Source organism: Argiope bruennichi, chromosome 8 (genome assembly GCF_947563725.1).
Source record: "Argiope bruennichi chromosome 8, qqArgBrue1.1, whole genome shotgun sequence".
Taxonomy (NCBI): Eukaryota; Metazoa; Arthropoda; class Arachnida; order Araneae; family Araneidae; genus Argiope; species Argiope bruennichi.
The window spans coordinates 12423093-12438899 of record NC_079158.1 but is presented as its reverse complement, the minus strand read 5'-3'; the positions used below and the strand labels follow the sequence as shown (position 1 = coordinate 12438899).

General features: G+C 31.5%; 1 protein-coding gene across 5 annotated transcripts in view; it reads left to right on the top strand.

Annotated features, from left to right (window-relative positions):
- The window catches only part of LOC129981916 (myelin transcription factor 1-like), a 295518-nt gene that overhangs the window by 198895 nt on the left and 80816 nt on the right, over positions 1-15807 (top strand). For 4 of the 5 annotated variants that reach the window (XR_008785385.1, XM_056092973.1, XM_056092974.1 and 1 more), the window contains exon 3: positions 12218-12254. Coding sequence is in view for 4 of the 5 variants with exons in the window: in XM_056092973.1 (XP_055948948.1) it covers positions 12246-12254 (9 nt within the window). In the remaining variant the exon portion in view is untranslated. The remainder of the gene's footprint in view (positions 1-12217; positions 12255-15807) is intronic. The other variant, XM_056092972.1, reaches the window with a different exon arrangement.

The following is a 15807-nucleotide window of genomic DNA, read 5'->3' as shown; positions in this document are numbered from 1 at the left end:
AGGGCGTGAAGGACAGCAATCGAAACCGAAACCTTTAACATAAAGTGCATCAATGATCGGAGGACAAAAACGCGCACGATGCTATTAAAAGAGGTTGCGAAGTTTTTCCTCTCTTCTTTTTATAAAAGTATAGAGGGCGCTATCTGTTGAAGGACATTGCTTAGGGAGTGAAAGGCTCCCTCTTTTCTACTAGCAGCCCTTAATTTTTTTTTTTAATTTATTGAAATGTTTCATATATTTACTGCATTCTTTTTAATTATACATTTTTTACAATAAAAAAATTCGTTTATGGTATTATAATAATAATAAATTTTATTAGACTTTTAATTGATAATAGAATTTAGTCACAGGAAAGAAGCTTTTTGTTCTAAATTTTATTTATTTTTAGATCAGTCGTTCTTTCTTTTTTTTTGGGGGGGGGGATATAAGATGTTTATTAACTTCATTCAGAATGGACACATTATATTTCTTTACAGGTATCATCAGTTGCACTGTTAGATTAATAATTATGTAAAACTGACATCCGATTATGTATTCGTCAAAACGCCAAAAATATTTAAATGAACAGATCAATCGGTATATATGAATAAGTATATAGTATTCTTAAGTATATCAACATAATCAATATATATATCTGAAAATGAAAGTAAGTTTAATGTTATGTGAAGAATTATTCCAAGAAAGGAGGAATACTGCGATGACATGTTTAACAATCTTTTTAAAATTATGTTTCATAAAAAAATAATAATAAATTAGACTATGAAATTTTGTTAATCCATATAAATAATTTTCTTATGCGACTCCTAAAAAATGCATTATTTAGCTTGAAGATTTGGGAATACCACCAGAAAGCCAGATCTATACAGGCTAGATCACGTGATTTCTTTTTCGAAACACAAACACCTGTTTACTTTGATTTAAGCGCGTTTGCGACTGTTGCCCTTAAATTTGAACATGAATCTCATCTCCTGTAGAGTATTATCAAAACATAAATAAAGAAATTAAAATTAATCAACTAGAGAAAGTTTTTAAAGTGTGTGTGTGTGTGTGTGTGTGTGTGTGTGTGTGTGTGTGTGTGTGTGTGTGTGTGTGTGTGTGTGTGTGTATGTATGTGTGTGTGTGTGTGTGTGTGTGTGTGTGTGTGTGTGTGTGTGTTTGTGTGTGTGTGTGTGTGTGTGTGTGTGTGTGTGTGTGTGTGTGTGTGATGGTTAGAACGTTAAAGTGAACTGCTTCTTTAGAACAATATCAAAAATTTGTGCGATTATATAATTCTGTTGAGATAGCTCAGTATGTATTTTATATTTTGACATATGTATTAATTTTTTTTAATGTCTATCAATCATTTTGGAGAATTCTAACATCAATGTATTAATTATTTATATATTTGTTCGTTTGGAAATCAACTCTAAAAACTTTTTTCACATACTTTTGAAATTTTCTTAGGTAGTTTTATTTATCAATTGAATTTGTCATCATGTTGCCATCATTAAATAAAAACGCTCTTATGCAAAGACTAAAAATGTTATTCTTTATTGAAAAAGGCGAAGAAGATGTAAAAGGAAATTTATTTAGGATTTTTATTAATCTACGAAATTCACCTTTTTTTTTATAACTATGTTAAAATGTCACACAAAATTTCTTTATTATTAAGTCTAAATATTTTGTTTCCAGGTTTTTTTCTTTAAATAATATTGGGAACTCTTAGCTCCTTTATCATACAGTATTAAAAATTTCTTTATAAGTTTATTCTCAATACAAATAAAAAAAATTTTACAAATCCAAACTACTTTACTCAGATCTGATTTGAAATAAAGCATTTTAATCAAATGAATTAGCTAAACAATAATTGCTTTTGGGGAGAATTGTTATGCAATCCTCTGGGGGGCGAAAATTGCATGAATTTAAATGGAAGCAATTATGCATAGTTTGAAAGGTTTCTATTAAGTTTAATTTTAAATGTTTATTGTACCGTTTCTATATTTCTTAGCTACCTACGTACTAAACGTCATAATAATTATTAAAAATTGCGTATATATAGTAAAGTTATTTTGGCATTCTTCTATTTACTTCATTATATAAATTCCTCAACATTGGTGTAATGTAAAATGAAAATTTTCAAAAATGTGGTGTGTGCCCCCACCACCACTATTATTGTAAAAACGGCATGTTTTTACAACCATAATTATCGAAATGACATAGAATAATCACTGTTATTTTAAACTATATGTGTTATGCGCTTCATCTTTTGCAGTTGTTGTTGTTCACGAATTTTAAGAAGAATACTGTTTTTGAATATGTTACTGTCAAAAGATTTCAAAAAAAAAATTGTAACTGCGCTCACATACCTTAATAATTTTATCAAAACTTTTAAGTGAAATGTAAAACCAAATGATCCTAACTGTACAAAAATCGCATTTGAATTTAAAATACTTCAGCTATTTTTCTTTGTTTTACAACGGCTGTTTACACTGAATTGTCTCCGACTAGGTTAAAGTTCAGTCTAGTATAAAGCTTCTTTTAAGTAAAATAACAAATTCCCTCAGATAGTTTTTCAATCATTTGGCGTAACGATTAACTACAAGAACTTAGTAAAAATTTAAAAATAAATAATATTAAATAAACATTTTTTTTTTTGACATTGATTCAATTTTATTCTAACACATGTACACATGTTTCAAAATTGGCAGTATATATATATATATATAATAAATATATATATATATAATAAAATATATACATATAATATAATCTATACTTATAATAAAGCTCAATGTGTGTGTGTGTGTTGGCGCTCTACAGGTCAGGTCATTTGACATACAGCTATCAAATTTGGTACGTGTATACCTTAGAGGTCGGGAATGTGCACCTGGAGAAATTTTTTTGAAATTTTAATTAGAATTTTAATTATTAGTTAAAAACTAACTTTCCCGCCAAAAAAATCTTCCATTTTCCCCACCGCCAACTTTTTCGCCAAAAAAATCTTCCATTTTCCCTACCGCCAACTTTCAGTTATTTTTTTCTCCCAACAGAATTGAGGCTAGGGTTAACATTTTTCGGCGGATTATTTCAAACGATTCTGTTTATTTTCTTAATGTTTTATGCATTTAAAATTAAACATTGTTAATTAATCCATGTTTCACATTCATTCTGAAGTACTTTTGAATTAAAATAACACAGAATAAAGGAAATTAAAAATGTATAATCTGCATTGCGTTACCCCAACTGGCATAGAAAAATTCACGCACTTGCGTTAACGTACTGGCGAAGAAAATTCACGCATGCGCATTGTTTTCTGACTGTTGACATGGCAACCAACGGATGATTTAAATTATTTTTAGGTTAGTTGCATGCTTTTTTAAGTAAATTGTATTTATGTTAGTTATATATTTTTTGTATATGCTTATAGTTTTAAGTACATCGTTTTTTAAGTAGTTTTTTTTAACCTATTTTCAATGATTTAAATTATTTTTAGGTTAATTGGATGCTTTTGTAATTAAATTGTATTTATGTTAGTTATATACTTTTTTGTATATGCTTATAGTTTTAAGTACATCGTTTTTTAAGTATTTTTTAAACCTGTTTTCGACCAATTATTTTAAACGATTCATTTTATTTTTTTAGTGTTTGATGCATTTAAAATTAAACATTGTTAATGAATCGATCTGTTCATGATGAATCTGAGAAATTTTTGTTGACAAATTCTTGAGATATTACATAAATTAAGAAAGATATTCTTTAGTGCCCATAAAGTCTAAACGCTCCGTGACTCTATTATCAGTAATCATAGTATTAAACAAATGCTTTGTTTCAGTAAAAAATATTATTATATTAATTGCAGATTAATCATTTACACTTTAATTTAAAGCATATTTTCTATGAGGGGTAACAGAAAATTAGAGAGATACATATCAGGCTATGACTGAAGGCCCTTATAATATTATGATTGAATTATATGACTATCAAAATTTGAAGTTTTAAAATATTTTGCCAAAGAATCTATTAAAGTTGGAATTGCGTAAAATATTTAATGGTACGACCGGAGTTTAACCTCCTGCTTGGAGCAATTTTTAAAAATCGCCAACAACGACCTTGCGAAATGTTCAAAAGCAAAGGAGCAGATGTTCAATTATAGTGCATAATAAAGATTGCCAGCTTTGGAGCGTTATCGCAACTTGGCGAAGAAGGGGGTTAAACTCCGGTTCAACCTATTTAATTATTAAAATTTAAACGAACATTACGATTGGCGAACCGGCTGGTCGCCAAAGGCGGCTAGTATATATATAATTGTATATATAAATATATACAATATATATATATATATATATATATATATATATATATATATATATATATATATATATATTCAGTTAATCCATTCAGTTAAAATTGAGTATTTTATTGAGGCTGATTTCAATTAGAAAGTAACTTGAATGAATAGTAGATTAGAAGTTATATGTTTTCTGAACTGTATTACAATATGCTAAAAAAATGAATTGATTTAATCATTATTCAATATCGAGCTTCGATGATACAAACGGAAATTTAAAAATTTATTTTGAAAAACATTGGAATTTTATTAGCATCCACTATTCAAATCTTCAAAAATATTAAGAATTTATCATAACTTCAGCAAACAAATGAGGCCCACTTTGTATATATATTTGAATTCAGAGAAAGATAATCTTTAACTTTTTTTTAATCTCGGATCCACCACAGCTCGTTAAATGAACTTAATTCTTCCCTTGTATACCGCATTATCAAGTTCTCATGCTCCCAAAAAAGGGAGGATAAAAAAACATACGTGCCGTTCGAATCATTCGAGTGCGCCATGATTGTTTATCCATCCCCTTAATGGAGACAAAACATTCCCTCTTCTTTCTGCTCCTCCCTCCTCTCGAGTTGCTCTTTTATTCTTTTTTGCCCCCTTTCTTTTTGTTATCTGGTTGCTTGGGCAGGCGACTAATTCGATTTCCTGCCGCCCACTTCGTCAATTGACTTATCTCACATTTCATAGCTGGCCTCCCTACGTGAGGACCTGGCTCGCATCACTGCCACGGGGATGGGAACGACAGATTGACGGCCAGGACGATTAGAGAATTAAATGGCACCCCCTCTCCCTCCTCAGTCCGTGGACCCTTTTCACATCAGGCCATTTAGGTAATGCGAGACATTCATCCGGCGGATGCATTCGAGGGCGTTTTGAAACAACTCGGAAATGTGAACTGGACAATCTCTTCGCAGCAATTTTACCCATTCGAGAAATGGATTTAAACCAAGGATGGATTTGTTTGGTATGAGTAGGAATTTTCGGAATAGGATAACGCGTTTTGCGCTGAAAGAAAAAGTATTTCGGCAGGCTGAATAACTTAATATATATCAAGTCATTTGAAACAAAGGGCTTTTCTTTTTAAAAACAGCTTATATTCAGTCTACTTGAGATCACTTTAAGCGAAGTTTCTACCAGAGGCATCACATTTTTACTTTCTCGTATAGAGGAAGTAATCCAACAAACAAACAAATGTTGATCTCGAGATTTTGACAAATCTCCACGTTTCAAACCTAACTGAGTTCGAAAAACACATTCTTGGCATTAAGTCTGTCAATCCGTCTATGGCCAAGATAACCCCTAGATAACCTAAACGGAAGAAATTTGTATATAGTCTTTAGATCAAATTTGTATATTCCTATTAGATTTTGAGCAAAATTCATTTAGAGGAAATATCTTTTTCTACTGTTCGAATATAAGTTAACGCGATAACAAAAAGAGCTAGATGGATAAAATTTACTATCCATTGAGGCAGATTTACTATCCATTGAGTAGACACCTATTATATTTTTAGCCAAATCCAACAAAGAGTTAAGCATCTGTCGGTTTATACTTATAGAAGAATGGAAATGCCATAGCTTTTGGTACGTAATCTGGTAACTACAATTGTAGTTCAGTGTCAAATCTTGGTTTCAATTTGTAACCTTCTCTGTTCAAAAACACCTTCTAAACACAAATTCGATTTTTGGATATTAAAAATCGCATGCCAGGGATTAATCGCCAAAACACTCGCCAAGGATCACACGATGGAATCAGAAAAAATGCTAAATTCACACCAAATGGTAACATTTCGTAAATATTGTACTCCAGTGCCATCATGCAAGGTGTCTTACCCAAAGTTCATAATTTTTTGCGTGGTATAGGAGATAATACTGTTACGAATCTGTAATGCTGCTTCCCAGCATTTTTGGTTCCACCCTCGGAAAGAATGTTTTACAGTCATCGGTATTGGACGGAGTCCAGTGTCGCGTCGGAGAGTCCCGGAGCTTGGCGACTTGGAGACGAATTTGGCGACTTTGGCGCCAAAATAGATTATACCCGAAACATCAAGAATTTTCCCGATCCGTCCAGTAGGAACGGAGATACGCCTCAAACGTTCCTGATTGGTTGAGAGGCTTCTAAGCCCCGCCTCCTGGGACCTATAAAAGGAGGAGGCCGCAGCTGCTAGGACAGAGTAGTCGGAACCGACAGAAAGAACTGGCCTTCCAGAGATTAGCGGAGCAGCGCGGAGTCAAGTGAGTGCTGAATTAAGTTGTGCGCTACGGTCTGCATTAGAGTCTGTTGTGTGCTGTTGTCTGCATGTCTCGGCTGAAGATAATTGTGTGCTGTATATAGTTGTCGTCTTTGTGCTGTCCTGTGTGTCTTCGTGTAAATAAACATCGTTGTTTTATTTTCTACTGCCACCTGGTGATTGAGCGTTCTTCACACCATATAACTTCCACTATCCAAACGAACCCCGGAAATTTCGTAACAATACCCTTATTAAAGAGTATGCAAGAAAGTTTTGCGAAGACTACGTCTGCTGGTTTTCTTATGAAAAGTTTGTTCAAAACAACTTAAATGGCAGAAATATTGCCTCCGCTCTGATAATTTCTTATCTTATTAATTATGTTGCTTTGGATTGATACAATTTTAATAGAATAGTTTTAATAGCTGCATGGACTAAGCAATAAAAATAATAAATTAGTAATATTCTTTGTAATATAGATTTCAGAAAAGTGTGACTGATTTCATCGTATAAACAATCCGCAAGCGACAGAATCATGTTTTTAAGTATTACATCTGTATTCGACATATACTAATGATGTTTTTTTTTTTTTTTTTTGCCATCAAGAATAAGAATAATAAACAAAATTTATGTTCTCAAAATGAAATCTATATTTTTTTTGTGTGTGTGTTTTATGCTCTGCGCTTGTTAAGCTGGAACTATGTATTTAAATTTAGATTATTTTAGTTTATATAGACATTTTCTCCAATTTCTAAACAGAATGTTAAATAATAGATTTCCTTCCACGATTTGGGCCCAGTTGTAATGTTTTTATTGGTTCCATTTTTAAAATTGTGACACTACTTTTAATACAAACAAGACAATAAAATTGAGTTCGAGAAAATGCAAAATATTTTCGGCCATATACCCTAAATAATTTTATAGAAATAAATTTTAAATAAGCCATAAAATAACAATTAAAATCTAGTTTTCTTGCAGCTCTGCTAATTTCGATAGACTGGCGTTTCTTCTCACACAGATAACAACACAATTTTTTTTGGGGGGGGGATAGATAACAATAAATAACATAGTTCCTCTTTTTTTACAAAACTACTCTGTTATCTTCCATTTCACTATCGTTTCCTTTTTTTTTTAAATAATATTTTAAAACATCCTTGTTACAATTTCTGATTTAATGGACAATTGAATATTCTTTACCTAACAAAATTAATTTAATATTGTACTCATTTTAAAATCATGACCCTGCATAAAAAATCACAATTATTTAGTTATTAACACCCCTAATGATTAAGTGTAAGCAAACAATGTAAATTTACCTACTATGCATGTACATATGATTCAAAGTAAAGCATGAATTTTCCTTAAGCCAGTTTTGTCGGTTTTCATATATATACTACAGTAAATGTGATTACTTCGGTGATCATGTATAATCACCGGTGACTATTCATGATCACCACTAAACTTATTGGAGATTATGAATGATCCTCACTGCTGATTATGAATAATCACCACTAAACTTATTGGAGATTATGAATGATCCTCACTGGTTATTATGAATAATCAACGATAATTATATATAATCACCAGTTTATTATATTTATCGTAACTCTTGAAGGACCAGAAATGTGTGGGGTTTGAAAATTATTATCGAATAAAAAATAACAAATTTTTATTCGACACTCGAAATGAAATTATTACTAAAATTTGTTGATTTTCAGTAGATCACTTTTCAACTATTTCTATCTTAATATCATTAGTATAATATAATATTTATATATTATATTACTTTTCTGTAATTAGATTACTCGACATGAGCCTTAAAAAATATTTTTAGTTTCAAATGCATTTATGGAATCCGGGAGCAGCCACCATTTAAAGTGTAATTCAATGTATGAATAAATTCGGTGTTCAGACAATTGCTTATAATGCAATAATGAACTTCGCAAAAACGGTTGCATTATGCGAATATCTTAAAATGTGTATTTTGAGTTTCGTTCATCGATACCTAATACTAAAATTAAGAAGTAAACTGCATAAAGCGGGAAATATATACCAAGTATTGCACATACATTAAAATGTTATTCTTTTTTTATCAATATTCGTGAGCACGGCATAAACATATGACAAGAAATAATATTTTAGAATAGAAATAATATCAAGTTTCCATATCAGTTTTTAAAAACACCATTCTCATCTCATTTTTTATTAATTTTTTCACTCTTGCAATAAATTATAAATAATTTTTGTCATTTCTATATACGGAGATAAAAGATGGAAAGGACAAGCAAAAGTGCCAGAAAGCATAAGCACAAAAGCTTAAATGAAGGAACGTTATTATTTTTCAACAAAAAACATGGCGGATCTGTCTTCTCATAGAAAGTATTCTAAACTTTTAAATTTTAAGCAAATCATTTGCTAAACTTCTAAATTAAAAAACTTTTGCATCACAGTTCTTTTTAACTTTAAAAAAAACACACTTTTTTTCTCATTTTAGAAAAAAAATTGTCATTTAACTAGTATATTTTGGCTTCAGGTTTATAACAATCTTTTTTGCGCAAAACTTCAAAAATAAAACTATTTTAGGGCGTTTTTCAAATAATTCATCCCGAACATTGTCACATAACGTAATTTATCTATAAAATTTACATAACGTCCTTGTATTAAAAGAATATGTCTTCCCATGTTTTTGCTTTAATGTTTAGTCTTTGAAATTTTGTTCCTCAATTTCCTGTATAGTGAATTGAGATTCCAACTCATAAATTTTAAAAGGAAGATTTTTGATATGATTTTTATATATTCAATTTTTCTTCCACATTTGTAATAACGCCTAGACAACTCTTGGCGTAGCAGCTGAACGTCACTGTCTTCAGTTCACTTCGCCTCACCCTCATGCGTGTGCCTGCTGAACAGACGCAACTTAGGAAAAATATTCATTACCATTCTTTTCTTCAAGACGAGTTTCTGCAAATTCTCCAAATAGTTTTTCAGCGGCGCTTAGTAAATGAGCCCTGAGGCCGAAAATCTAATTATATTTTTTCTCCACTTCAGTTCAGGACTCCAATTAATTATTTCTCAACTGCAGGAATCTCCGGGACGAGTTGGAATCTTTCGAAATCGTGACAACGTTAGACGTGACGCTTAGCGAGATGGGAAAAAGAGTTTTTTTTCCTCTCTCTGTCCCTCTCTCTCTCCCTGTCTCTCTCTCTCTCCCTCTCTCCCCTTCCGTCTTCACAAAATTGTGACAAAAATACCGATTCTCTCTATTCCTCTTTACAGTCTGCCCGGGCAGAATAGCTTTATTAATGATGCTACAAAAGAGAAGAATAAATTTCCTTATTTAAACCCTGTCACTTCCAAAGTTATAAAGTGTGGTTTTTAATTTAATTTATACACCTTTTAATGCCTAGTTTGTCTCTGCAGGAAGACCGTTAAGTATGCTACGTGGGAAAAACTGTCCCTCGTTTTTAATAGTCTTTAAATTTAAGACATTCCGTGATGTTTTAAAGTAGCACTGCCTTCAAAAACCACACTGGAGGTAGATTAAAATGACGGATGGATGGATATAGTTTAAAAGAAATAGGAAATTCTTGGACCGTTTTTGTTTCTGTTATTCACAAACTGAAAGAGAAGAAAAAAAATATTTACTGTAAATGCCTTCCGTCCGTAATTCCTCTAAAAATTTTAACGAAACGTGAAAAAGCTGTTGCACAGTTAATTTTTCATACACTCCTAACTTTACTTTCTTGGGAGTTACTTGTGATCTCATTTTAAAGTGAATGAGCTGTCTTTAAAACTATGCTTAACATTCTGTTCACATGCCTCTTTTCTTAAGATATTCAAACGATGAAGAACAAATTTTTCTCAATTATTTTAAGCTTTATTTAAATATATAATTATTATTCTAACTCATTTCAAAGTTAATAATAAAAACATGAACATTTTTGTCATTGCTTTCATATACATGCGCTTAAAATTAAAAAATTAAATTCCTTAGCTAAGATATAACTCTTCAAATGTCCTTACATTTAGTTTTCTATCATTTCGTTAATGTAAAATTCGAATGTAATAACACATGGTATTATTTTAATAATACCAAAATGTTCACTGAATAATGACAACTAATGGTAACGAGCCCTAAAATTCTCTAAGCATCGTATTGAGCATGCGTATTTTGATTCTTTTTATTTGAAATTCCCTGAGCATCGTAATCATGAGTATTTTGAAATAACTCAAAATACAATTCAACCCTTGCTACAGAGTTTTGCCTTTCTACCTGTCTTGTAAAATTACGCTTCTTAAAAAGATTTATTATAAAGGCATTTAATATATTTCAGTGATGGTAGTTTCCTAATATAATTTTTAAAAAAACTGCAAAACGTTTTATTATTTTTTAATTACAGTTAACTTTTCATAAAATTTGTGTTAAAAAACCAGGTACGAATTTTGTTTTCGAATTCATAGATGACAAATTAAATGCAATTGTGCATATTTTATATTTTAATAAATGTATTCATTATCTTTTTTTTATTTCTTTTTTTATTTATAAAGAAACTAGATAAATACAGTTATATTTAATGAATTATAGTTGGAATTGTTTAGAGATTTCTTTAAACAAATTTTATGCATTCGCTGAATGTATTCTGTGGCATTTCTTCGAAAGATTCATAAAAAACAAGTCAGAAACTGTTCAAAGTTTTTTTAAAAAATTCACTGCATCATTTAAAAAATAAAGAAAATTTTTTCAAACATAAATGATAACTGAGGATTAAGAACATAAAATAACTGTTTTAAACAAGGCATTGTCACATTGAAAAAGAAAAGAAATTTTCAAAACACAATCTTTAATGTGTGATCAATTCATTTCATTTCAAGTTTTAATGCAGTGGATTATTATATCATTCTTTCTCTGCCAATATGAGTTCCTTTAATATAGTGAAGAAACGGAGACTAGTTTTTATGTAACTAGATAAGCATTGGTATTTAACGCACAGGATAAATGTGACTTTTTCGAAACCTTTCTTAAAAAAATCAAATGAAAAAAAAACTTATCCGTTGTTTTTATAAGAACTATAAATTTAAAAAAAAAAGAAAGAAAGAAATATCATCACTGATGCGAGCAGTAACAAATTAAAAGACCTGTATGAATTTTCAAAAGTTCGTCGAATAATGCTTTCTCCGTAAAACACGATTTCTTATTCCGCAAACTTTATGTGAGAGTTAACTGTATGCGAAAAGGTATGCTTGAATTTTACCAGAATGAATTCTTAATTTGCCTGGATTAGATACGGCTTCTTAGCATCAAAACCGTAGACCATAGAAAACTACTCCGACCCGCCTGAAGGCACACAGATAAAACTGAATGACCGGCCGCCGCGACTGCATTGGTTAAATTTTTAGGACCATCGCCGACCACAGTACAACCCCACCCGTAGGAGACACGTCCCGAATCCTAGCACTATAACTAAAGATTCATAATATTAAGAAGCAATGAAATCAAAAATATTCCATAATAAGAAAAAAAATGTAATTTCACTAAACACATTTACGAAATTACTGAACTTAAAATTTTTATTAATTATTTTGTTCTGACTTTCTAATGTTTAAAAATATTGAAATATAATTTTTCTACCAGTTAATTTATATTTTATTTCTTTTCTTTTCAGCAGGTGACTTCGGTGCCGGCAACGGAGAATGAACAAAGTACGTCAAATCTTGATCCCTTCAAATTTTCAATTATTTTCATCATTTCTAAGATTGATTTTGAATTAAATTTAAAATCTGTTTTCGGTAAACATTTGCAATACTTACATTCATGCATTGTTCATACTAATTATATATGAGGATTATCGATTTGGACTTGTTATGATTGTATTCAAAAAGTATGTTTATTACGAGTTCAGAGATGCAACTAGGGATTGCAATACCGGAACAAAATTTCAATACCGGTATTCGGTATTTTTTAGATCTTAATACCGGGATACCGGTTTTAATACCGGTATTAAAAATTTTAGAAAAAGAAAGAAAACAAGGTGTTTCTTTGTTTTATTTGCCAGTTTTATAAGAGAGTGTAAATATCACAAAAAATGATATGGAACTTATAAATAACAGTATATAAAGAATCACAAAAAAGTAAAAGAACAACTTATTTATTTAAATCACAAAAAAAGTGTAAATATTACTATTCAGTCTGTGGTACTATTACAAATTTTTGAAATGTGATCTTAAAAAACATGATGCATCAATTGTACTGACATTAAAGCTGAAAAGTAATTTTGCGTAAAAATGACCAGCTGTCGAAAACGCTCTTTCGCCATCTACGCTAGTTGGTGATACTGTTAGCAATACGCGATATACTTTTTCCAAGTATTTACCTCTAAATCCCTCATCTTCAAATAAATCAATTTCTCGTCGGATGGTTTTGGATATAGCTGATTTCTGTATTGTATTTTGTTTCGTTGAATTTTTTTTTATTTATCGCTAACTATAATTTTTGTTCAAGAGACAATTCCTTTTCACTATCGACATGAGTGTCATCATAATCTTCGATAACTGAACCGAATTCTTCTAAATGTGGATAGGTTTGTGGGTAAAAAATTGTAAGAAAATTTACTATAAACTTAATCAGATTTAATTGATTATTTTCTTTTCTTCTTTTTCATTTTCATTTTTAAAATCATTATAATTATGTAAATACCATAAGACATTTTCTATTTCGGTATGCCTTTCTTCTGTGCGATTTTTCAATGTAATATATACTTCTTCAGACAGTGATGTGTGTTGTTCTTTCAGTGACTGCAGCATGAAATTTATTGTTGCATTAGCTGTTAATAAATTAGAATCTCTCCGACATAATGCCTCAACAGCCAGTTTTATTCGAAGTAGATCTGATATAGTTCTAGATATTAAGTAGAATTCACTGTCTGAAAAATTAATTTGCAGGTCTAAGTCGATTATTGCTTTTTGGATTGGATTTCTAAATTTCAAAAATCGTTCCATCATTAGGAGTAAACTGTTCCAACGTGTCTTAGAATCTATTATTAACATATATTCTGTTTCATTTTCAGTTAGTATATATTTTTGTAATATGGCATTTTTTGTAGGGGAAAGTTTAAATATCTTAACAATTTCTCGAACTTTATAAATTATAGGAAGCAATTCTTGATGGGTTAATATTTCATCCTCATTAGCAATATCAACTTCCACAATTACATTGTCATTATCTGCATTGTCAATGTCACTCTCACTCTTGCTCTCTTCAATGTCGGAATCCGAAATTTCTATATCCACAGTATTTGTTCTTTATTTTTTTTTTGGTCTAATAAATACATCTATTACTCCTAATTGAATTCCATGAGCATAGCACAATTGCTGATTTGCACCAATCAACTTTCCAACTTTTTTCATAAATGTTGCTCCATTAGACGTTATGGATACAATATCTTCTTTCAAGGATACTCCATGTTTCGCTAATTTAGATTTAAGCAATTAATTAAGCCATTAATTAGCTAATTAATTTCGCCCGTTAGGGAGACATAAAAACAAAAACGTATACTATTTTGCTATGTTGGCGATTCCTGAACATATAGTGGAGACAATTTAAAAAATTTCTATTAAATACCGAAAAACCGGTATTTAAACTTGTGAATACCGGTATTACGAAATTGTAAAATGGCTCAAAATACCGGTATTCGGTATCCCGGTATACTGGTATTGCAATCCCTAGATGCAACAAATAATGTAGGCAACGATTTTATACTTCGAGAAATAAAAACTTATTTCCGTATGTTTTAATTTTAATCTAATTACGAAGAAAGTCAGAAAGTCGTGATAAAGAAGAGCGAAATTTCTTTAAATAGTTAAATATTTCATAAATAAATATTAAAATTCTTATTTAAAAAAAGCAAAATTTAAATTTATAATTTTTAGAAGATATGAAAATTATTATAGATCCATAAGGCACCAAAAGGGCAATAAATTCTTAAATGAAAAATGCAGTTATTGCAGATTTTCTTCAATAATTTTTATTCCGATTTGAGCCTCAGTGAATAAAATGTAAACATTTATAGAAAATGGAGCTTTTTAATGAATATTAAGCATCTGTATGCACAAACTAGACACATGGCAAGATTATTTGAAACATCGTTATTTACACCAATAAGTACTCTATGAATTATTCTTAACTCACTCGGTAATATTTGTTATGATAAATCTCGATGACATTTGTTTTTTCTTGTAATTCATAATATGTTTATTTAAAATGTTACCACTTTTGTTATATAAAATATTATATACACTCAAGAGCCAAAACTTTATGACCACCTGTTAATAACGAGTTGGCCCACCTTTGGCGCGCAACACAGCTTCAACCTGCCTTGGCATGGATGCCACAAGTCCTTGGTAGATGGCCGGAGACAGATTGTACCAAATGTTTAAGCAACGTTCACGCAGATCTGAGATATTGCGAATTGGTGATCTTTGAACTCTGAGCTGCTGCCGTACCATGTCATCCCAAAGGTGTTCTATCGGATTGGGATCCGGTGAGTTTGGCGGCCAGGACATTAACTGGAATTCAGCATCATGTTCCTGAAACCACTCCAACACAATTTTAGCCTTGTGACACGGGGCGTTGTCCTGTTGGAACATTCAATTTCCAGCTGGAAAAACAGAGGTCATGTAAGGGTGCAACTGGTCCGCAATGATGTTCAGATACCCTGTAGCATTCATGGTATGCTCTACCACAACCACGGGTCCCAGAGACGCCCAAGAGAACGTCCCCCAAAGCATAATACCGCCACCACCGGCCTGTGTATGACCTACTGTACATTGAGGGAGCAACTTTTCGCCTGGAAGACAGCGTATCCTGACACGACCATCGGTTTGATGCATGGCAAACCGTGATTCATCTGACCAGGCAACTCTCTCCCACTGATCCATGGACCAGTCGCGATGTTCCCGGGTCCAGCGCAGGCGCAGTTGGCGATGACGCTTGGTCAGCAAAGGCACACGAGTGGGACGTTTGCTGCGTAGCCCCATATGCAACAGTGTCCGCTGAACAGTGTGCTCCGATACTATTCTACTTGGCCCTGCATTGTATTGGGCTGTCAGCTGAGCCACTGTCTGGCTCCGGTTTTGCTTTACCATGCGAGACAGTCTCCAACGACCTTTTTCTTTGATAGCGTGTGGACGTCCAAAAACATGTCGTCTACTGCTGTTTTCACCGTCATTCATTCACTTTGCATAAGTACTAACAACT